The sequence below is a fragment of the Etheostoma cragini genome, chromosome 16 (assembly GCF_013103735.1).
Source record: "Etheostoma cragini isolate CJK2018 chromosome 16, CSU_Ecrag_1.0, whole genome shotgun sequence".
Classification (NCBI taxonomy): Eukaryota; Metazoa; Chordata; class Actinopteri; order Perciformes; family Percidae; genus Etheostoma; species Etheostoma cragini.
In genome coordinates, this window is record NC_048422.1 from 23,462,357 (window position 1) to 23,487,605 (window position 25,249).

General features: G+C 41.3%; 2 protein-coding genes across 2 annotated transcripts in view; one reads left to right on the top strand and one right to left on the bottom strand.

Moving 5' to 3' along the window:
- zmiz2 (zinc finger, MIZ-type containing 2) overlaps positions 1-4,220 on the bottom strand; it is a 33,645-nt gene extending 29,425 nt beyond the window's left edge. The window contains exon 1 of the mRNA XM_034897004.1: positions 3,972-4,220. The gene's annotated coding sequence lies outside the window, so the exon portion shown is untranslated. The remainder of the gene's footprint in view (positions 1-3,971) is intronic.
- A 117-nt stretch (positions 4,221-4,337) lies between these two features.
- On the top strand, positions 4,338-25,249 carry pargl (poly (ADP-ribose) glycohydrolase, like). The gene is made up of 17 exons (XM_034896112.1): positions 4,338-4,603; positions 8,374-8,472; positions 14,220-14,656; positions 15,149-15,271; positions 16,205-16,288; positions 17,534-17,605; positions 17,687-17,773; positions 18,052-18,212; positions 18,469-18,548; positions 18,632-18,701; positions 19,409-19,484; positions 20,136-20,283; positions 21,448-21,526; positions 21,595-21,703; positions 21,948-22,044; positions 23,708-23,836; positions 25,033-25,249. Exons 3-17 carry the CDS (start codon positions 14,222-14,224, stop codon positions 25,149-25,151), a joined length of 1,869 nt encoding a protein of 622 aa, XP_034752003.1. The 5' UTR covers positions 4,338-4,603; positions 8,374-8,472; positions 14,220-14,221; the 3' UTR covers positions 25,152-25,249.

A 25,249-nucleotide genomic window follows, 5' to 3' on the forward strand; every position in this document is an offset into this window, starting at 1 on the left:
ACATTTTAGAGACCAAACAACTAATCTATTGATTGAGAAAATAATCAACAAGTTCGTAAACAATGAAAAGTATTGGTTAGTTGCCGCCCTACAGAAAATAGAGACTATTTGGATGACAACTGATTTATTTTTCATGCATTAGTGTAAATCTACGGCTCCAGCATCTTTAACGTGTTATATAGACCACCGGTCAAAAGTTTGGGGTCACTTACAAATGTCAATACCACTCCATTATAGACAGAATAACAGCTGATCTGAGTGTGGGGGGGCAGCCATTTATCCAATGCGCCAAAGGCTCATTCTGTTCACTAATCTGATATCATTTTTAAAAACTAACTAGAAAAAACTAATCTGAAAACTGCTGCCCTGGCTAAAAAAAACTGAAATTTCAACGTGACCCCAAACTTTTGACCAGTAGTGCACATACTTTACTTGTGACAAAGTATTTTTTAGTGTAGGATTAGTCCTTTTAATTAAGCAAAGCTGGATACTTCCTCCAACTTGAGTAAATGGGAGGTCATCGACGATGACTGGAAGGTAAAAATTAGGATTTTTTTAATGGTTTGAAGATTATAACTTTCATGAAGGAAGGATGTGTTACACAACGGTTGTATAAGACTGCATTGGTGTGTGAAGACCGAGAGGGATTACTTTTGTGTTAGTCTATTTGGAAAATCAAACCCTTTTATTGTCTTTACTTTTGGGACCCTCTCGTTTCCCTCGGGTCAAATTGACCCGGGACTTATTTGGGGTTTTAAGTATAATTCTGAAATAAGATTTTACTTCATAATCTATTAACAAATATTGTCTTTATCTCAATTTCAAACAATTGAGATAACATATATGTTTAAGGAATGCAGTTAGTCTCTACTAGAAGACTATTTAAAGTGGGGTTTGTTTTTTGTCATAGGTTATAATTCATGTTAAAAATCCACAATGGAAACAACATAAGTGGTCATATCCAGAGTAATTTTTGGAATTGAGTCAGGAATACATGTTTATCACAGAAAATAAGGTAAGGCCGTTGATTTTCAGGTATAAAAAAAAATAATATTGGTACCATTTATTTTTTTTGTAAAAATTTGAAATGGGTCAATTTGACCCGAATACCATACACGGGTTAAGGGCTTGCCAGGTAACACCTACACCTCTACTACAGTGAAGAAGGTCACTGTCGGATAACTCGCCTGCTGGGTGAAAACATACTGCACAATACACAAGCCTTACTGGGTGATCTTACGGTGCACCTGCCTATAATACAGCTCTAATAATGTCTCGATGGCATCTGAGAGATTACCAATTAAAAGCCTCTTAAATACAGCGGAGCAGCAGTCATCATGAGAGCAAAGTGTCAGCTTGCAACAATGAAAAGATATCATCACTCCGAGGAATGAAAGACTGGGTTAGGGGCCCTATCTTGCACCCCGTGCAGCGCGGCGTGAAGCCCCGTGTCTTTGCTGTTTTAAGACCGCCCAAGACATTTAAATAGCAAATGCACCTGCGCCCATCTGTGCGCCCATGGGCGTGCTGGTCTTACAGGGAGGTGTGTTCAGGTGCATTCTGGGTGTGGTGGTCTTACAGGGAGGTGTGTTCAGGAGCATTCTGGGCATGCTGGTCTTACAGGGAGGTGTGTTCAGGTGCATTCTGGGCGTGCTGGTCTTACAGGGAGGTGGGTTCAGGAGCATTCTGGGCGTGCTGGTCTTACAGGGAGGTGTGTTCAGGTGCATTCTGGGCGTGCTGGTCTTACAGGGAGGTGTGTTCAGGTGCATTCTGGGCATGCTGGTCTTACAGGGAGGTGTGTTCAGGTGCATTCTGGGCATAATGGTCTTACAGGGAGGTGTGTTCAGGTGCATTCTGGGAGTAATACTATCTTAAGGCAGTGGGAAGTGATCGTGCCAAAAACCTGGTCTAAAGTCAATTAGCGCAGCATTTTATTAAAATAACAATAAAATGTAGCACACACACACACATGAAAAACATTCAAAATAAAAAATATTACAATGTGAAATACTGTTATGATATGATCTGCTTCACTTCACGCAGAAGCATTTCCTTTTCTCCTCCCGAAAATCTCCTTCCCGCTCAGCAAATCAGGCATCTTTACGGCAATGCACCGAGGGACCAACGCGCCTGGCTTTTAAAGGGAATGGGGGATGACACTCTGATTGGTTGATTGCACGTTACGCCCAAAACACACACCTTTGATTACCAAAGCCAGTGAGTACAACCTTTTAGATCCACGCGCCTGGAGCACAGACCCTTTTTTCTGCCGTTGAAACTAGTAAAAGTGGATTCTTACACGCCCTAAACACACCTGCCCCGGGCGCTTCACGCCGTGCACTTACATCGTTAAAATAGGGCCCCCGATGCTGGGAAAAAAGATAAATTAAAAAGGTCTGAAGGGCCTTGTTAATATGTTGTTGTTGTTCTTGTGGAAAGTAGCTTTGTTACTTAGGTACTTGTACTTTACTTAAGTATTTTCAGGCCTTTTCTGCTACTTTATACTTCTACTCTACTACATCTCAGAGGGAAATTGTGGATATTTTATTGCACTAAATTTATCTGACTGCTTTAAGGTTAATATTAATTAAATAAAATTAAAGATAAAAGGGTAAAAGTATTGATTGATCCCAGCTGGAAAATACAGAAACTACCTAACAGTCTTTGAAGTAAGGTTGGGTTATAAAAAAGATCATTTTGCACATTATATTTTGTATGTAAAACGCTTATTTTATCTTGTGTTCTGAAGGGGAATCCAATAAGTAAAAAAAAATTAAAAGTATTAAAAGGGAAATATTACAGTTAAACGTGTTTCACTGTTTTTCTAAGTTCAATAAATGCAACATCTTCCCAAAAGTCAGTAACTGTGTTAAATAATCCTGATTTGGCCCAAATAATTGAGATTAGGATGTTTTCCATAACAGAGCAGCCCTAATAAAGTCAGAGATCAACAAGGTGCACGGGACACACGTCCTACAGAAACCCCCAAAACATCTGGATGTGTGAAACATCAGCAGGCTCAGACCGTAGCTGTCCGTCTTCTTAACCACCATCTTCATTCAAGACTTCTCTACCTTTCCATGTGAACACTGAGCCAAAATAACTACCCCAGCCTGGCTTCCAGCCAGGACAACATGTAATTGTACCCATGATACAGTCAGTAAGTCATGTCCAAAAGGGGAAAAAACAAGCTCTGGCTTCCTCATACAATACAATGCAATGCTACAACAACCCATGCATAATAAAAAAAACTGTTGTGTAAAAGCATCCATGGTGTCAAATCAGCTTTTGTAACCTACAAAATAAAAAATACTCTGAATTTACTTGCCTAGGATTTTGGTTTTCTATGCTAAAAATCATGCAAATAACATTTCAATGCAAAATAGCCTAGTCCTGCAACCATAAAAAACAAAAACATTATGCTGCTCAAATTTGCAGCAGTGCAAAGCAGAACAAAGCATTTCAGCAGTGTACATGCTGTGGAGGAGTGCAGCCTCCCTCTATCTCTGTATATGTGTGCGTGCGTGCGTGCGTGCGTGCGTGCGTGTGTGTGTTATGTATTACTAAAAAAAGATAATAGCAGATGTTTTGTTTCACCTACCTGAGCTGAGTTGGTTAAAAAAACAAAACAAAAAACATATGTTGCAGCTAACCGCGAAACCCCAGTATAATTGGGAATTAGTCCTTATAATAAATGTAGTATTTAGGTGATAAGGCAGTGTTACTGCATCATGTCTGAAGTATCTGTCTTGTCAGTGACTGGAAACAAGAGCTGTGTGGAGGGTCTTTAACACGCTGCTGCGCCTCTGGCACCGTTAGCTCCCAACGGCTACTTAGTTAGCTTGTTTTACGTAGCCCTTAGCTTGTTTGGCGTTACATTGACTAAGCAGTTAGCTCCATTGTATCGCAAGCAGATAGCTTACAAGCTAACCGGCCTAGCTTGATAATTAATTAGTGAAACCGAAGCTTACCTTTATCCTGCTCCGGCTGCCAGACGATGAAGAGTCGCTTGATTGTAGACGGTTAGCTCAACGGTTAGCTCAACGGCTAGCTCAACGGTTAGCTCAACGGTTAGCTCAACGGCTAGCTAGTGTCGCAGTCCAACGGCTAACAAGACAAGACAAGGCTGCTTGATTACCGTGTTGTCGAGCGTATTAATAATATCTTTTTCTTTTACTTGTCCCACCCTCGGCTGTTTTGGGGAGCAAGTACACTACAAATAGTCCTTTAAATATAATTATGCTAGTCTTGTGTGTTGTAAACTCCACCCATACGCTGTGAGTGATAAGAAAAAAGCTTGTTGCGGTCTGTGCTTGTGGCAGGACATAACCTGGCAGCTCGGCAATACCTTCCTCATTGCACAATGACCCTCTTTAATATATTCATGAGATCACAGGGCTAAATGTCTCCCACAGAGAAAGGCATTTTCCTGTCCCTCCTCCTCCTACAAGGCAGGCAGGCTGACTGACTGACTGACTGCAGAGACCAGAGACGAGGATCATTGTGGAGAAGAGGGGAGGAGGAGGAGGAGGAGGAGGAGGAAGAGAAGGGAGGAAGAGAAGGGAGGAAGATTATCACAATCAGAATCTGCTTCAATGGCCAAGTAAGTGTGAACACATGCAGGGGATTTGACTACTTGGTGCTGCGTTCATAGTGCATGCACGTAATTATACATATGACTAAAACAAGGGTGTATGTTTTGTTTTAACATTGGGGGTCTGGGGGTCTGGGGGGGTCTGGGGGGGTCTGGGGGTCCTACTCCCCTCAACATTTTGAGCTTCCGACACACTTAATTTCCTGCATTCTGGTGAATTTTTATGCATCAATTTTTTGTGCAATATGTCTTTATTTATGTAAGGGAGATTATTATTGTCCTGTATTGTTCATAACTTTCTGGCCTGGCTCTGCCCTCCTACGTGCTTCCGCTCCATTTTTGGATTTTCCTTTTCTGTACAAACAACATGTAGCCTACGAGAGTCTGGTAGGACCGGGATCAAGACTTTCTGCACAGTCAAAACATCACATGAGACCTTGTTAAAGCAATAAAGCTGTATAGATCCAAAGTTTAAAGCTAAATAAAAGAGATCACAAGAAAGGACATCTTTATTTATCACGCTCCTAATGGGTTCTTCAAAGGTCCCATGGCATGAAAAGTTCACTTTATGAGTTATTTTAACATTAATATGAGGTCCCCCAGCCTGCCTGTGGCCCCCCCAGTGGCTAGAAATGGTGATAGGTGTAAACCGAGCCCTGGGGATCCTGCTCTGCCTTTGAGAAAATGAAAACTCAGATGGGCGGATCTGGAATCTGCTCCTTATGATGTCATGAGGGTAAAGGTAACCTCCCCTTTCTCTGCTTTGCCCGCCCAGAGAATTTGGCCCATCCATGAGAGAGAGACGTCATGGCTTTCAGACCAGCAAAGTGACAGTTGGTCAAGACCACACGCCCAGGTCTATATAAAAGAGACTTCAGATACAGCATTAGGGACCACTAAGGTCTACATAAAAGAGACTTCAGATACAGCATTAGGGACCACTAAGGTCTACATAAAGAGACTTCAGATACAGTATTAGGGGACCACTAAGGTCTATATAAAGAGACTTCAGATACAGTATTAGGGACCACTAAGGTCTATATAAAAGCATCCAAAGAGCACCATGTCATGGGACCTTTATACTCCCGATGCAGCTCAAGTAGACACATTTTTTGTTTTCCATACATGTTTTGAGCCCCCTGAACGTATTTTTTAATCTCTTTTGGGGAGTGGGTTGTGTCTCCATCTACCTCTTCTAAATATTGGGGGGGGGGGTTGGGGAGAATCCCCTGCACCCCCCCGGAAATCTACGCCTATGGGGAAAAAACAAGGACAAACTTAACAAAACGTAAACAATTGACTGCTATGTTATACATGCAATGATACACAGTGTTTACCCTCGTTTTGTGGAAGACTTAAGGTTTATATTTTGTTATTAAGTGTATATTTGACATGTTTAAATGATGTGTTGAATGACGGATGCTTGGTGTTAAAGGGTTAAATCACGGAGAGCGACGTCACCCGTGCACGGGCACGTATGGCTGATCCATGAGCGCAATCTGGTCTGTGATTTCCCCTGCATGCACTTTATGTGTCACTGCGACCTTCCATAAGTCATGAGATCACAGGGCTACATATGTGCCACAGAGGAAGGTATCTCCCCCCCCCCCCCAGCCGGCTGACTGACTGACTGACTGACTGACTGACTGACTGACTGACTGCAGACCAGAGTAGCAGAGGAGAAGGTGAGGGAGGGGAGATCATGGAGAATGACGTCACTCGTGCATGATCACGTACGTACGATCCTCGCTTGCAACGTGGTCTGTGACTTCCACTCTTGCACCTGCATTAAGGGTGCAAAGACGAATAGTTGTCAACCATTAAATTAACCGCCGACTGTTTTGATTATTTATTAATCGGGTTGACGTCACCTTGAGGTTTAGGAAACACCGATTCACATTTTTCACCATTTTATAGAACAACTAATCGGGAAAATAATCTGCAGATTAATCGACCGTGAAAATAACAGTGAGTCGCAGCCCTAACCTGTGTATGTGTGTAACCTATGTGTCGCAATGTTACCCCCCCTCCACACACACACACACACACACACACACACACACACACACACACACACACACGCACACACACACACACACACACACACACACACACACACACACACACACACACAGAGAGAGAGGTGGGTGGTGTTTCAGAGTCGGAGTCATTAAGAAGTGTCTGCAGTATCTTGCCAGAGGGCAGTGCAGCGTGGAGAATAAAAAAAAAAAAAAAAGTCCAACCTGCCTGTGTTTTTCAGACCTCTGTTGCCCTGGAAACAGGTGCCGAGATTTCCCATTTCTTCAATTTTTTCTCTCCACACTACCCATATCTCTCCCCACCACCACCACTGCTGCTGCTGCTGCCGCTGCTTCCTCCCCCCACGACCTGCCGCATAGTACAATCACACACACACACACACAGACACACTTTTCACACTTTACACACAATTTCCAATCTACTACTGCAGTCATTTCACAACGTCACAGCAGGATGGAGTGACTGACTCCTCCACCACATAGCTACACTCAAAACCCCGAGACACCACAGAGGCGTTGACCCTCCTTTAACTCGGAGACGGTGCTGCAACAACCTGACCTCCGGGAGGAAATAAAATTAAAAAAGGGAGGGAGAGAGAGAGATAGAGATAGGGAGGGCTGAGGAGACAAAGAGGAAGTAAAAACAAAGCTGCATACACTCTCAGATTTAAGAAGGTGGTTTATCTCGCTTGCTGTAAATTCGACAGATGCGAGGGTAAAGAAGGGGGACAAGACGGAAAAGTGCACTTCTCCAGTGCTTGAGTCGGGTCCAAAAATAAAAGGTGCCAGCACCCTAATTTAAGGCAGCAACTAACCCTCCTTGTTTTATTCTAAATTAATCTGTCAGATTATTTTCTCGACTAATCGATGAGCTGTTTGTTACCCGAAAGCCCGAGACGACGTCCTCAAATGTCTCGTTTTGTCCACAACTCAAAAATACTCAGTTTACCTTCACAGAGGAGAGAAGAAACTAGAAAATACACACATTGAACAAGTAGATATCAATGTTATTGAAGTGATATGAACATATATAATATATAATATCACAAAAGAGGAGTCATGTGGGACTCATGTGGATGAAACTGAAGGAGGTGGCGCCTCTAATCTCTAAAAAAATGATCCCATGCTCCTGAGAGTTGGGGCGCCTGGGTAGTTCACCTGGTAGAGCGTGCGACCCATGAACAAAGGCCCAGTACTTGTCCCACCGGCCACAGGTTCAACTCCGACCTGTGGCTCTTTGCTGCATCTTTAAAGAAGAAGTAATGGGACTCATGTAGATGAGAAGGAACAAGATGGCGCCTCCATTTCTCTAAAAAATGATTATGCTTGGGGCGCCCCATGTACCGAGGGTCAGTCCTCACCACTGTGGCCCGGTTGGAATCTAACCTGCGCCTCTTTGCTGCATGTTGTGCATTCCCGGTCTCTCTCCTCCCTTTCCTGTCGACAGCTGTCCCATCATTTAAGGGCAAAAAAGCCCAAAAAATAATGCTCATGGGAACATTACAGGGTTCAGACAGATTGTCCACCATTTTTAACTTACTCCCATTATTTTCATAACTGTAGGTGTTATTTTTTAAATATTCATGCGTTGTGAAAGTAAAGACAGGAAGGCGTCCAGGCCGCCACCAGAGAGACACGTCTCCGCGTGACATGTCTCCTCACTCTCAGCCCTTTTTAAGTCATCCTTGTGTTTCTGCAGTGTTATGTGTGCATACCATTGTGATGAATCCTCCCTGGCAGGAGGAAGAGCATTCCAGGGAAATGGCTGACCCAGAATAACACTCGCAGACGCAGGACGACTCAGCAAGGACGCGGGTGAGTGAGTGGGTGAGTGAGTGAGTGAGTGAGTGAGTGTAGTGTAGTCCACCTTTTTTGTTGCACATGCATTACTTTAACTGCTGTTTCCAAACAGACAAATGACATTTCATGTGGGCAAACACAGACACACTAACTGTGTAGTACACACACAGCACTCGTGACTTTCATCACAACAACTCATGACAGCGTTCTGCCCAAAAGCTTCTCAACAACTCCACTTACGTGTCCTCGGACCAGGCAAGGCGAGGCAGCTTTATCTGTAGAGCACATATCAGCAACAGGGCATTTCAAAGTGCTTTGCACAAAATCAGTTTAAAAAACAACAACAACAAAAACAAAAAAAAGAGATAGAACACAAGTATAAACAGTTAAAAATAAAAACATCAAGCAACAAAATTCATTCTATAAACTTGAGATTACTTTCACACTAATTAGTCCGTGCTAGTGCTGCCCTTCGTGGACATCCTCAGCGTCTCTTCCCTTAACGACTCTATTTTTAGAGACGTTACCTTTCGTCTCCTCGGACTCTTCTTCACTCCAATTAAGCCGATCTAGCGCTGCCTTTCACGTCTACCTAACGACTTTTGCCTGGTTTTCAGATCTTTCGACACTACACATTCACACTTTTTCTTTAAAGTGAGACCATTCGAGTCTCTCTTTCTCTGTCTTTCTCTGTATTACACAACCTTTATACGTATACTTATTCCTTTCCTCACCAAAATTCATCACAAGAAAATAAACATTAAAGAAATAAAACGGATAAAACACATGCACCGATCGAGTCTGTCTTTCTCTGTCAGATAAAATCTGAATCCTTACCCTGCGATCATCAATGACCTTCCATCTACTCTAGCATAGGGCTGCAACTTGTGATTATTGTCCTAATTTATTAATGTTAAAATATCCGAAAATAGTTTTAAATGCCCGTTACGGTTCCCTAAATCCCAAGTGGATGTCTTCAAACAGCTGGTTTGATCCAGTCAAGAGTCCCAAAGCCTGAAACTGAAGGATTTACCATCAATGGAACAAGGAAACGTTGGGTTTGTTTTCTTCCAAAATGACTGATATTACCAACTCAAACTAGAACAAACCTGAATCTTTCCACCCCGAAAATGAATATAATCATAGTTGCAGCCCTAAATGGAAGGTCATTGATGGCTGCAACTATGATTATTTTCATAATCCATAAATATCAAAACGGCAGAAAATTGATTAAAGTGCCAGATATAATTCCCCAAATCCCAAGCTGATGTTTTCAAATAGCTCTTCCTGTCCACAACCCCCAAAATAAAGAATTTTCTATGAATGAAACGAGGGAACGTTGAGGATTTTTTCATTAAACACAACATTTATTGATTATTAAAAACTACAGAACTTAAACCAGTCTAAGTCTGAATTTTCGGGCTGTGGTCATCAATGACCTCACCATTTCCTCAATTCAATTTCAATGTTACTGTCGATGAGACGAGGTGCAGGCACGCATGTAACGAGAAGGAAGTCAGTGGCTTCCAACAAACAGGCGGCTTTAAAAAGCTTGTTTGATCCAGTCAACAGTCCAAAACCCTGGAAATGAAGGATTTACTTTCAATGGTACGAGGAAACGTTGGGAAAAACTACAGAACTCAAACCAGACAAAATCCTAATTTTCATCCCGAGATCATTGAATCCCAAGCTGATGTTTCAAACACTGTCCCAAACCCCTAAACCGGTCCCCAAACTCACCAGCCTCCATGTGAATAATCAGTTATTTTAGCGTGCATAGAGCCCGTATATCATCACATCTAAATAGGTGAATTAAGGGTTAATTTCAACCAAAGCAGAGTGGCTATTGTTGGGACATTGGAACGACGAACCAAGACAATGAGAAAAGGAGTCTGGTGAGTTGAAGTGCGCGGGGAAACTTAAATGCTTCTGTTTGCAATTAAAAAACATTCAACACATCATTTAAACATGTCAAAACATTAATAACACAATTGACCCTTGTGTGGTGTCGATTTTTGTGTTCCACAGCCGATGTTCCCGGGTCTGGTGGAGCCATCACATTATTAGTCTTTTAAATCATCACAGCCATAACAATGTACGTAAAAATACTTTAACTTTAGCTCAATTACCAATGATACATACATCATTTATGGTTCATATTTATTTTGGTTCTGTCGGTCACAGTGAAAACCGGGGACATTTCCGGGGACAGATCCAGCCGGAGACAGGTCACCAAAACCGGGGACTGTCCCCGGAAACCGGGGACGTCTGGTCACCCTATGTTAAAGGAGCAAAACATCCGTGACTGGGGGTCCCCCCAGCTGATGACCCATAACTGCCCTCCGTAGTGTTCCCCAAATGTATACCTAAGTACACTAAATCGCTGTTTCATGTTAAACAAAAAGGATCTTCTCCTCCTCTCATCCTCTCATCCTCTCTCGACCCCTCAGATTTATCTGGTGACCCTTTGGAGGGGCCCGACCCCTAGCTTTGGAGCCTCTGGACTAAACTATGTAACTGTGTATAAAGTAGTTAAAGTCGCTCCACCTGGAGCAGCTGCAGCTGTTACATGCTGCTCTAACAGGGATATTTACAGATATACAAGAAGATCCTTTTACTCAAGTAAAACCGAAAAGAAATACTATAATATAAAAATACTCTACTATAAGTGAAAGTTTTCACAGCCAAAAGTACTCATTATGCCAGCTGGCAGCATTTGAACGTTGTAGCTGGTTAACAATTGTTTGTACAGTTAAATAGTTTGAGTAAATATATTGTATTATATAAGATGACCACATGTTTTAGATGTAAAGAAATTCATTTGGAAAAAAAAGTTGTTAAATAAATGCATGTAGTGGAGTAAAAAGCAAATGATTCCCCTTTGAAATGTAGTTTTATAAGTGATTATTCTAATTAGATCCTTACTCTTCTTATTCTTATCTTGAATAATCTCGAAAAACATGATTAAAAACATTATTTTGGGGGTGTTGTGAATCACAGCGGCTCACTGCTGCCACCTTGTGTTCAAAAACCCAAACTACACTAAATAGAGCATTGTTCTGGTACACGTTTATAGTACTTTTGCCAAATTATTCTCAACAAAATCATACTTATATAATAGTTTTTGCATAAAGACTTGAATGTCTTTTCTACAGCGGAGGTAATACTAGTAATTGAGTAAATTAACTACAGTCATTGAGTAAATATACTACAGTCATACTACAGTCATTGAGTAAATATACTAAAGTCATACTACAGTCATTGAGTAGATATACACAGTCATTGAGTAGATATACTACAGTCATACTACAGTCATTGAGTAAATATACTACAGTCATACTACAGTCATTGAGTAAATATACTAAAGTCATACTACAGTCATTGAGTAGATATACTACAGTCATACTACAGTCATTGAGTAAATATACTAGAGTCATACTACAGTCATTGAGTAGATATACACAGTCATTGAGTAAATATACTACAGTCATACTACAATCATTGAGTAAATATACTACAGTCATACTACAGTCATTGAGTAGATATACTACAGTCATTGAGTAGATATACTACAGTCATACTACAGTCATTGAGTAGATATACTACAGATATATTACAGTCATTGAGTAAATATACTACAGTCATTGAGTAAATATACTACAGTCATACTACAATCATTGAGTTAAAATATTACAGTCATTGAGTAGATATACTACAGTCATTGAGTAGATCATTGAGTAGATATACTACAGTCATACTACAGTCATTGAGTAGATATACTACAGATATATAACAGTCATTGAGTAAATATACTACAGTCATTGAGTAAATATACTACAGTCATACTACAGTCATTGAGTTAAAATATTACAGTCATTGAGTAGATATACTACAGTCATTGATTAAATACTACAGATATACTTCTTCTGGAGCTGAGTGTATTTAATTGTATGTCCTATGTGTATTTCTGTGTATTTCTGCACCTGCTATTCTCACACAAAGTTACAAAATGTGTACATTTCATGCACTTTCTCCTGTTCTGATTATGTTCTAAGATATAAGCACCAATAATTATCAAAAATCTTGTTCCTATGTATATATTTTTAACTTTTTTTGTAATTTAATTTCCTTGTTTTCTCAAAGAAGACGGGGTAAATGGCAAATATGAACCATAAATTATGCATATATCATTGGTAATTGAGCTAAAGTAAACGTATTTTTACATACATTGTTATGGCTGTATGGATTTAAAAGCCTAATAACGTGATGGCTCCCCCTGACCCAACAACACAAGGGTTAATGTTGGTTTGTTATGCGAACAGAGGCATTTTAAGTTTCACTTCACTTTGATTTAGGGGTGAAAGTGAAAGTAAAGTTCACTCCGAGTTAGAAACGTAATGGTCGTCTTGTTGTCGTCGGTGAACGCTGTGGCTTTCACGTGAAACCTGAACTCACCTGGCAAAAGGTGAGTTTTCTGTGTAAATGTTGTATTTAATGCAGTTTTTATCTCGAACGGGAGGACACATTTCACCAGTATCAGGCCAAAGTCTAACCCGGGATGGACGCTATTCTAAGTGGGTCATATGTTGCCTTTCTGCTTTTAAATACGACTATTTGAACGAGTCGTTGTCCTCAGAGCTTTGATTTAGTTAAATTAAAGTAGAAATGGTCTAAAAAGACTCGGGTAACGCCTAATATTACAGCGATGTACAGCTTAAATACTCCAGGGAAAAAACCTACTGAGCAATAATCTGAACATCTGGGAGGACTTCCAGATAATTTATCATATAGTTAGCTATTGTTGAACTGTTATATCAGTATTAAAAGGTACGATATGAGCAGGGCGGAGCCAGGTATTGTAAACATTCGGGACTGTCGCGCAAGTCCTGTCAGCACAATCTGTTCTGCGCATGTGCAATATGTTCTGCGCATGTGCAATATGATATCATGATCTGTTCCCATAGTTTGTTCGCCTTCACCGGAAAGCTAACGTTAGTTTAGCTAACAGCTAATTCGGCTAACAGCTAGCTGAGCCAGCATTTAAAATGAATGAAAACATGGGAAATTATAAGTGACATTAAATGTGTTTTCTCCAAAAATGAAAATCCACACTTGTGTTGACGTTTTTTAATAAATGTTTTTAACTTTTTCTTATGTTTTTGTCCCTTTTTTCAACACTTTTGATGCTTTTTTTTAAAACATTTGTCACTTTTTAACACAACATAACAATAACTTATTAACTTTAGTTTTACAGTTATTTTTGGAATTTATGGTCAGTAAACCTCATTTATAGGAAATGAGTCCTATAATGAGTTAGAAAAGCAGAAATTAGGAATTAATGAGACTAAAATTAAAGGAATGGATGTTGATGATAATCACAGACTGGAATATGTCAACTTTTACTCAATACTATTTCAAAAACACTTCCATTTGTATTTAAAATGCTATAAAATTGAATAAGACGCTCCAAAATTAATGAAAGTAGAGATGTGTACTTGGCAAAGAGCGTTGGGTGGAATCAATCATGTTATTTTGGGGAATTAAAAAGAACAGTGATAAAGGAAAACGGGTCAATTTGACCCAAAGACAACATGAGGGTTAGGATGTAAATGAAAGAGTTCTCTAGGTCTGTTCAGAGTTCTCTAGGGGGATTAGAACCATGATCTTAGGCGAAGAAAGCCATTTGCGTTGCGTTTGAGGAACCGAGATTCGAAAGCTGAATATATTTGGGATTTTTAAACTCCATGGTAACACACTGACTGTCGTGTTTTGTCTCCAACCTCCAGAGATGGACAGCAACCCCCGCAACAACAGCTCCCAAATGGCAAAAGTGCTTCAGCCTGAAATACTGCACAATGGCAGGGATAGAAGTCTGGTCCCAGTCTCCCCATCCTCCTCTGAACCCCCCTCTTCCTTTGAAACCCATTCATCGTTCTCTGAACCCTCCTCATCTTCCTCTAAACCCCCTTATTCCACTGAAACCCCCTCTTCTTCTGCACACCGCCCCTCCTCTCCCCCCTTCGGTAGCGGAGATGTACGTAGCAGACGTGTGGAGGACGGCGAGGCGGCGAGGACGCGGAGGGACGACGGCGAGGACGCGAGGACGCGGAGGGACGACGGCGCTTCATCTTGTTGTCTGCTGGAAGATCTGAAGCGACTTCCACAGTGTGACAAAAAGCTGGGACCTCTGAAATTCAGCCGTACGCACACGGTCCTCGTAGATGTGAGTTTTTGTCCCTTTTTTACTTTTTTTTTTTCTGTAAGACCAGCACACCCTGAATGGACCTGAACACACCTCCCTGTAAGACCAGCACGCCCAGAATGCACCTGAACACACCTCCCTGTAAGACCAGCACGCCCAGAATGCACCTGAACACACCTCCCTGTAAGACCAGCACACCCATGGGTGCACAGATGGGTGGAGATGCATTTGCTATTTAAACGACGTGGGCGTTGGATAACTGTGTCGGTCCAGGTGTGAGATAGGACCCTATAAGTAAATTTAGGCTTTTGCAGAAGACGACTGTTCACTATATAACATTAAAAGTAAAGATAGCATTATAAATGCACAGATTCTACTTGTAATGGAGTATTTATACATTGAGGACCTGAGTGCTTTTGCTCTCTGTTTCACACACATACTGCATACTACATACTGTAGAGTCTCGCTGTGCAGAAAGTAATTGTTATTGTTTTTGACTGTTGTTATTTTTAGGTTGCTGCCTTCAATGATCGAATTGGACTTTATCCTCAGAGCGGGAGAGACATGTGGCACAGTAGCTTTGTCAAAAGTCCGTGTTCACCTTCCAGTGTGATGATCAAGACTGGACTGACAAAGGTGTGTTCGAGACTATTAACTGATCTACATGTATGCTGCTTTATGATGTAATCTACATGTAGCTAAGGCTGAAGTTATCACAATTATTTTGGTCCATCTTAAAATCTGCATTGTTTTCATATGAGTTTTGCAAAGATGTTGCATTCATTGAACCTAAACCCCCCCCCCCCAGAGAAAACAGCTTGAAGCAGGGCTGAAATCCTCGAGTCCCACCTTGGACTGGCTGGGATTTGGACTTGGACTTGTTTTTGCCTCGGCCACTGGTCTTGCCAAATATTGCTTTTGGTCTCGACCGAGTCCAGGTGTTTTTTCTAATCCTGGGTTTAAAAAAAATATGATTAACTTGCTTACAATGCTGAACAGTATCCAACAGTTTCTTTTTTTTTATCATTCTTAACTTTATATAATTTTTCTATTCAACTTTCTTTAAATTCTTAACTTAACCTTTCATTTTTTAAGTTTCTTGTTTTATTGCACAGTATCACCAAGTCAATTTCCTGTGTAGGATACATAATATATTTGGCTAATAAAACTATTCAGATTTTAATGACATAAGTTTTTTTTCTGTCCTGGACTCGGTCTTGTGTTGGACTTTGGACTCTGTCTTGACTAGTCCTGGTCTTGGACTTGCCTTGGACTCGCCATAAGTGGTCTCGACTGCAGCCCTGCCTTGAACCGTGATATTTCCCTTGAACACTTTTCCCTGTTTGAACTTTTTGAATTCCCCTTAAAATAAATTTAAAAAGTGCAGTTTCACAATCGTTTGAAGACAACTAACAAATAAAAGAAAAACAAAACATAATTTAAGTCATAAATACAACATGTGTCATCCAGAACACAAGCCACTAACTAATTCTCTCCATTAAATTGTTGTAACCCTACAACACAAGACAGTCTGGAAGCTCGGTGTTATTGAGTCTTTTCTGTCCACAGTCCCAGACCAGCAGGTGGGACGTGATCTCCAAGCAGCTGGGCGCTCTCGCCAAGAAGACCGCCGTGAGCGTCGAGGACGTGAAGGTACGTTTTGATAATTGGTTTAAATCCCTATTTATGAAAAAAGTAAAACTTCTCTGATTCCAGCTTGTTAAATGTGAATATCTTCTAGTTTCTCCTCTCCTCTGTGACAGCTAACTGATATCTTTGAGTTGTGGACAAACAAGACATTTGAGGACGACATCTCAGGTTTCCTGGAGAACACTGATCCACGTTTCTCTGACATTTTAGAGACAACTCAATCAATCAATGGATGGATGGATGGATGGATCCATCAAACAATCTAAATGTATTTATATAGCACTTTACAGCAACCAGCAAGTATCCAAAGTAAAAGAGTAAAAACACATATCATCCAACACATAGAAAGAGTGAACGTAGAAAACAGTAAAATCAGAAAAGAAACAGAAGAATGAAGGTGTCCCACCGCTGATACTCATTGAAAGCCAGACTAACAGATACGTTTGAGTTTGGACCTAAAAAGAGCAACATCTGTAATAGTGTGAATATCGGGGGGCGGGGGGGATAAGCCTGACTTCAAAAGGCTAACCTCCGACGTTAATAATACAAGTTAAACAGTAAAATACAATATTATAACAAATAAAGATACACAGTCTATTTCTCAACTTGCTAGTGCAAACTTTAAACTATCAAGCGATAATATTGTCTCATTGTTTCACTAAAGCACAAATCGGGGCTTATTAGTTTTGCATATTGCACATTTACTTCATACTAAACGCCACGATACAATATTATTGCGATTTTAAACATCTTGCAATATTCTGCGATATATTGCAATTTATCACCTTATTTCCAACTTCGAATATTTCCCAATTTCAAATGACGTCCCCTAAAGGAAACTTAGTTTCAGCTAAAAAGAAACAATTCTGTTTGTTCATCTCAAAATGGGACAAGTGACCAACACATACATAATATATATAGTACATATCATAAAAGATCAATACTTGGCGTCTGTGTATTGATACAGTATCGCCACTGAAAATTTCGCGTTACTATGCTCAAGTTTCCCCCGCCCCTCCCTAATTCCATCTTTGTTTTATCATCTCTTAAAACAGATGTATTTGACATACTTTGTATTGTAAATTTCTACTTTCTGTTCACGATTCTCAACTCTTTTCTCTGGCTAGGTTCATTGGAACCGTTTTGTACCGAAACACAGGGAGCAAATCCCTAATATATAAAAACCTAAACCTGATTCTAATCTGTCTGCAAGAACTTATAAAATGCACTCTTTCAATCTGTCACCAGGACGCCGTCTTCAAATACAACCCCAAGTATAAAGGTCAGTGGTCCTTTGATGCCCTCTCCATCTTTGTGAAGGTTAGTGTCCGTTTGTCTCTTCAAATCACTCAACCGTCACTTTAGTGTCTCACCCCTCTAACAATTACATTTTCCTTCTAGGTTATCCCGAAAGAAGAAAATAACTTCTCCAAACTGTTTCCAAAGATCGCTGCGTTGGCCTTAAAGCTGCCTGACCTCGTGCAGAAGGTATAAAAACACACTGGCTGTAAACAACAACAACAACAACAACAACAAGAAACTACACGTCAAGTCGAGTTTTAAAAGAAATTTGGGTGGTGCAACAAGGCCGGCCTGCTTGGTTCTTTCAGGGAATGATTGTAAAGACTTAACAAGAATATGTTCACATTTTCCCTCTGACTGGGGCTATATCAGATTTTTAAATCACCAAATATTTGTATCGATATTGACCTTAAAAATCCTTCATCGGTCGGGCTCTATGGTGAAGTGTGTGCTCGTGTTTTCAGGGAATCCCGTTGCTTCGGAGCGGACACCATGCATCCATCACTCTGTCACAAGCTCAGATCTCCTGCCTGCTCGCAAACGCATTTTTCTGCACTTTCCCTCATCGCAACACCACACATCATAACGCAGAGTACCACAACTACCCCTCCATTAACTTCACCAGGTCAGGAAACATCCGTCACCAACTGTCTGATTATCACATCTGATTATGTGTTGTTTGTGTTTAAAAGCCCTTCTAGGGACAGGCACTGGAAATTAGTAGTAATTATAAATGCTGTGATGCTGTATGTTGGAGATTTCTTTGCACAAATGCATCCATCCCTCTTCAAATGAACATGAAATTAAAATGATTGCAACCTAAATACTTACATTCTGTGTGCTGCGTGTACGTTAACGCTTCATTCTCTTTCTGCACGCAGTCTGTTGGGACAGTGGTCACAGCGGAAGAAAGAGAAGCTGAGGGCCATCATGTATTACTTCCACGTGGTCACAGATGAGAGTGAGTTGATACTAAACCTCCTCTTCCTCCCGTTTGTGAGACATGTCGGCGAAGATCTGTGACGGTTGTTGATCTCTTTGCAGAGACTCCAACAAAAGGACTGGTGACGTTTGAGAGGCGCTGCCTCAAAGACCATGTGCATGACTGGAGACAGTAAGGAATAGTAATAGTTATTTACAGACTTTTTAAAACACAAGCTTCACACAAGACGTACAATTTTAATCAAGAAGTAATAAATGTGTTTCAAATAGAGCTGTAAGTTAAACGCGTTATTAACGGCGCCAATTTTCCTATCGCGAGATTAACGTTCTTTTTGGCCTAGCAAACTTTGTAGTGACGTTACAAAAACTACAACACCCACTCGGATCTAGCTAGACAGGAAACACAACAACAGGCACGTCGCACACACACACACACACACACATACACACACATGCGCACCCAGTTTGGGCTTGCGAGCCGCCCAAAGAGTAGTATTGTTAGGTTTTTGTGTGGAGGGCGAGCGCGAGACACCGAAATGGACGCCAATAAGATTCTGGATGGAAAGTTGACTTTTTGAAAGCTGCCAAATGTTCCATTGACTAGACCGAAGTGATCTGGGGGTTTTGGTCAGCTGATGCAGATTCTCTCCCCCCCCCCCAAACGCAAAAAACGCTGCATCCTGTTCTTGTTATACACCCATTGTATATTTTCATACATTACAGTATTGGACACACGTATTACAGTTCATCCTGAGGGGAATGAAACAGCTGATTGGACTGATGATTGGCATCCATAAAGCCGAGCAGCTAGCATGACTAATAAACGGATTCCTCTGTGTCAAAAACACACCAATGTAAATCACTTTTGTTGTCCTGTAGCTGTAAGGGGACGATGCCAAAACTGCACGTCACAACACGCGGAACCATCGAGACCGAGGGGACAGGGTTGCTCCAGGTAGGAATTAGTCTAATTTGTTTCTTTATTTAACCTTTATTTAACCACGTAGGCCGTTGAGAACAGGTTGTCGTTTGCAACGGCAACCTGGCCAAGGGAAGCATAAGCGTGCAGGACAACATACAGTCTCACATTCAATACAACAGGCTGGTGCAAAATGAGGTGTATTTAAGACGAAGGATATGCGTAAGTGAAATGGTAATAACACAATATATTGAACATGGACAGACAGTCTGTGACACTGCTGAGATGAAGCGATAGGCAAGTGGCAAATTGTGGTCTGGATCGTGGTGTCGGTAACTAAAAGTGACACAGTTATCGGACTAGACAGTCTATGTAAATGCTGAATGCACTGAAGAGTCAATATACAGTTCGTGAAAATAGTGGTCTAGGTACTGATGTGGATCAGGAATAGAATAGATTAGATTAGATGATTCTTTATTCATCCCACAGCGGGGAAATTCCCTTGTTACAGCAGAATTTTCTACAATAAGCAAAACAAACAAACAAGTAAACACACAAGAAAATCAGGCTCTCCACCCATCCTAACACTATTATTGGGTTAAAGTGCAACAGTAGAATTTTACTACATTGTTGTGTGTGTGTGTGTGTGTGTGTGTGTGTGTGTGTGTGTGTGTGTGTGTGTGTCAGGTGGATTTTGCCTGCAGCTCAATAGGTGGAGGTGTTCTGGGCTCTGGTCTGGTGCAGGAGGAGATCCTGTTCCTCATGAATCCAGAGCTGATCGTGTCCCGCCTCTTCACTGAGAGACTCGCAGACAACGAGTGTCTGATTGTTACGGGTACAGTAGCAAAGAAAGGATGAGTGGATTAATGGGAGGGGGGGGTCACAATTTCAATTGTGAATTGAGCTTTTGATAGTTGAAAATCTCCCAGTATTTCTCTGTCCACAGCCGCCTAGTTGTGTACGTCTAAAAAAACTATTTAAAAAAAAACATAACAATTAAAAACGGCAAGCGCAACTTACCGGTTGGTAGCGCCCACCTACAGATACAGTTAACGTTAGCTTACCGGCTGGTAGCACGTAGCTGAATATACAGTTAACGTTAGCTTACCGGCTGGTAGCACGTAGCTGAATATACAGTTAACGTTAGCTTACCGGGTGGTAGCATGTAGCTGAATATACAGTTAACGTTAGCTTACCGGCTGGTAGCATGCAGCTAAATATACAGATGGTGTAAGCTTACTGGCTGGTGGCATGCAGCTAAATATACAGATGGTGTAAGCTTACTGGCTGGTGGCATGCAGCTAAAAACACAGTTTACATTAGCTTACCGGCTGGTAGCAAACAGCTAAACATACAGTTGATGTTAGCTTACCGGCTGGTAGCATGCAGCTAAAGACACAGTTTACGTTAGGTTACTGGCTGGTAGCATGTAGCTAAATATAGAGTTGACGATAGCTTACTGGCTGGTAGCATGCAAGGCAAGGCAAGGTAACTTTATTTGTATAGCACATTTCAGCAACAGGGCAATTCAAAGTGCTTTACACGAAATACTTTAAAAAATTAAAACAAGCAGCTAAAGACACAGGGTTAGCTTAGCGCTAGCATTCAGCTAAAGACGCAGGGTTAAGATAGCGGTAGCCTGCAGCTGCTCTTCTCCCAACTCCATGGCAACCCCAGAACCAACAACAAAGGTAAAGCATGTGAGCGGCAACGGGACTCCATGGATCATTCATGTGCACCTTGTTAAACCAATGGTGCATTCAATTGCACCTATTAAACTCTGAGAAACTCAAACTGTTGTTGCAAAGTACCCATCTGACATCTAGTGGCTCTGATTGTGGCATTGCCGTCTCCAATTTAAAAAATCTAAAGTTAGATCCAACCGTGACACCCAAAATTGATGTATTAGTTATTGTTACTTTATAAAAGTCAACAGTATTTTTGATAATCACCTAAAATGTGAGCATTTAACTAAATACCTTTGGGTTCTGTTCCTCAGGCTGCCAGCAGTTCAGCCGTTACTCCGGTTACGGTGAGACCTTTGAGTGGGCGGGTCCTCACGAAGACCGCCTCGACAGGTATGAGCGCTCCTGGTTATGTCTCTTATCGTTTGCATTTGCTTTTCTCACATTTTGGGTCTTTCCAGAGACGAGTGGGGTCGCCTGAAGAGGCAGATCTTAGCCATCGACGCTGTGAACTACAAACACAGACGGGATCAGTACACCATGATCCGCGTCACACGGGAACTCAACAAGGTCAGGTTTAGCTTTGTGTGCATTGTTACTATTTTGTGTTGTTATTTTAACAAATAATATGACAATACATACTAACATGATTTATAATAGAAAAGATCAATTTTGCTATGTGTATGTGGCATTAAAGTACCTTTATTTACAAGAAGACAATGCGGTGGTCTTCACTATTCTTTAATCAAAGCCACGCTGATAGGCCTGTGTTGGATGGTTTTCGTATTTACGGGATTTGTTTGTGTCCTTGAAGGCGTACTGTGGATTTAAGGCTGATGGGCACAATGAGCCCGACATCGCCACGGGCAAGTGGGGCTGTGGAGCTTTCAACGGAGACCCACACCTCAAAGGTACTTTTATTAAATGTACATCCATCAATCCCTTCGTTAAAGTGACGACCTGTAGCTTTTTGAATGTTTCTGTCCTTTCTGTAACGGCAAACGAGACTAACAAGGAAGAGAACGCTATTATTAGCACTGTGGCCGCTAATTACACGTTTACCTTACAGCGCTAATTAAAGGACAAACAAAATGTAAAAATAAAAGAAGAACAAAAACATAAAAAGAACACCCAACATCAACAGCAAGCTGCAATTTACAAAGACAGAATTATAGACGATAGACAGCCTTTATAATCAGTCTCACGGTCCATAAAATACAACAACAACAACAACAAAGATACAGATACACAAGACAGACACCAATTAAATAAGACAGCTATACCAGTAATCCCATAAGGGGGACTGGTATCTTACAGCACTGAACCTCGGGTCCATCAGATGTGAAATGACAGAGTTACAAGAAGAATTCAGGCGACCGATACATGTCTACATCAGACTCCTCATTTAAGCAGAGACTGTAATAACTCCTGCTTGACAGAACAAGTCACCTGCACTACACCACCTGGGTTTCCTGAGTAAAATGTGCAAACAGTCATTAAAAGCAACCCGCAGCTTATTGTAGCTTGCCTTTTTGTACTTGACCCACAAGGGGGCAGTGGAGAAAGCAGAACAATATGATTTAAAGAGGTTTATCTTGACAGTATCAGAACACCCGGAGAACTTCCTGGCAAGCATGTTAGCCTGTTAGCATGTAGATATAATGTGCAACGCTGCCTATACATGTCCTCATCATCTGACATTTGATCTGTTACGATGTGACCCAAATACCTAATTTTGTAACCAGCAGTTAGCACTTGCCCCGCAAGATGGAAAGATGGAAAAATAAGGTCCTTATCCTCTTTCCCTCTACAGATCTTAACCAAACTCATTATATTTCTCCTCGATAGTAACAGATTAAGGAATTATTGGGTTATTAGTACGGTGGCCAATGGGGGCCAACGCTCTGCGATTTAATGAAAACACACACGCAAACAGACAAAACACACGCACATTAAGAAAACGCCTTCACAACACATGCGCAGCATTTAGCAAAGCACTGAAGCCGGACTTGCATGATTTCATAATCCCTGCATTTTCGTTTCCAAAAGGTAACACATATCTCAGCAGAAAGTTTAAACAGGTTGCGTTCACTTCACACAAGAACGGCCATTTTCCCCTGTTGCCTCAGGAACGTTACGAAGTGACGAAATTACGCCAAAGACAACCAGTCTCTTTTTCCTCAAACCGCAGTTTTTTTTTGCAAGTTTCTGCAGTTTAATCGCATAACATTGCGTAAATATCCCGCTTATTCCATCGCATTTTTTTAAGGAAACGTGCCTCATAATCAAGGATTTTTGCAACAATCACAAAAAACTCTGAATGTTAGGGCTGCAAAGATCTCTCCATTAGTTTAAATCCAACTATTTTGACCGACTAATCGGTTTGAGGCATTAAAAACCTCTCTGATGTCAGCTTGTTACGAGTGGATATCTTCTAGTTTCTTCTCTCTGGGACACAACACTGAATATCTTTGAGTTGGGGACAAAAACGAGACATTTTAGGAAGAAGAGTGTCTGTGAACGAGGCCCGTGACATCACAGAGGATGCTTACGTGATCTGTCCCCCCCGTTCAGCGGTGGTCCAGCTGATGGCGGCGGCGAAGGCGAAGCGAGGCCTGGCCTTCTTCACCTTCGATGATGAGAAGCTGAAGCAGGGCCTGCAGCAGACGTACCGCCTGCTGGTCACACGGGGAACTACAGTCGGTGAGAGACGTCACAACATTTACGCTGTCCACATTAACAAATTTGTTGGGAAAAAAATGCATTTGTGATTTCTTTTACCAGATACTGCAAATAGGATTTTGTGATTTTTTTTTTTAGCTACGTATTACACCTTGCTACAATCCTGGTAAAGTAAGAAATAGAAAAATAAATGAAAAAGCCACGGTATAAATAAACAGAATAGCGTGAATATAATAATGAAAAGAGGAATAAAAAAGTGACTTTGTGTAACTTTTTAATGTTTCTGAAGCTCTGTAAATTTTCATGCAATGATCTTTTTTTTTTTTTGATTATATTTTGGGCAGATATAGGCGTTTTTTGAAAGGACAGACACGAAAGTGGGGAGAGAAAGGGGGGGCAGGACATGCAGCAAACGCTGCGTCGACGGATAAACCTCTATGTATGGGCGCCCTCATGCAGCGATCTTAAATGACCCGTAACAGCAAACAAGACTAACAGCGAAAAGAACGCTGTTATTATAAAGATTTTAATAAATCATCTGCCCAGGCAGTCACAGAATGATTTGCATTCAGGCAGGTCGACGACGCTACAGTCACGCATTCTGACGGGTGACAGGTTGCTCTGTAACACCGGGTAAGCCTGTGTTAGCGTGTCCAGCCACGTAAAGGGTAGCAGGACATTTCTGAGATTGCATTTCAACGTTATTTTAGAAGTTATCTGCTGTAGTTCTGGCTGATCCTGGGACAGGACCATCACTGCACAGAAGGGAATTAAATGAAGAACAACTAAAAGCTAAAGGAGCGCTAACGTGATAGACAGATGGAGACAATTACGGGATTGCAAATTATTCAAAAACGTCCCCTAATTGGCCCTCAGGTATGGGACATGTCTATTTCCTTCATGAAATAACTTCAGATTGTGAGATGTGTTCGTACGCCAGTAGCCGACATTAAATCCTTTCTCTTGTCCCCCTGTAACGGTACTCGTGTAAAGCATCCGTGGGTTTCATATAATGCGTTATATTCATTTAAGTTATTATTACGCTGGTTGCTACAACAACCTCTTAATGCTTTGGCTGGTGACCCAGTGACAGCGAGACCCGGTTTATCTCACCAGACGTCCTAACTAGACTCAGTTACCCTGGGCAACACTGGAAATGCACCGACGCATCTGTAACGCGTTCTCTGGTTTAAAAGGTTTTTGGTTGTCCTTCACAGGGCAGCTGTACGGACTCCTGGAGGACTTCTGCGCGGTTCAGCAGGCGGCCAGCGGGTTCCACGTGGATCTGTTTGGCTTCATCGAGAACACGTTGACGAGTTCCCGGAGTCAGCTGTGAGGACGGGTTCAAGGCCGCTTCAGAATTTGCACTAAAATCGAACCCAAAGGTTTTTATAACAGACATGAAGAAGCTACTTAATTACCTTTAGGCTAATG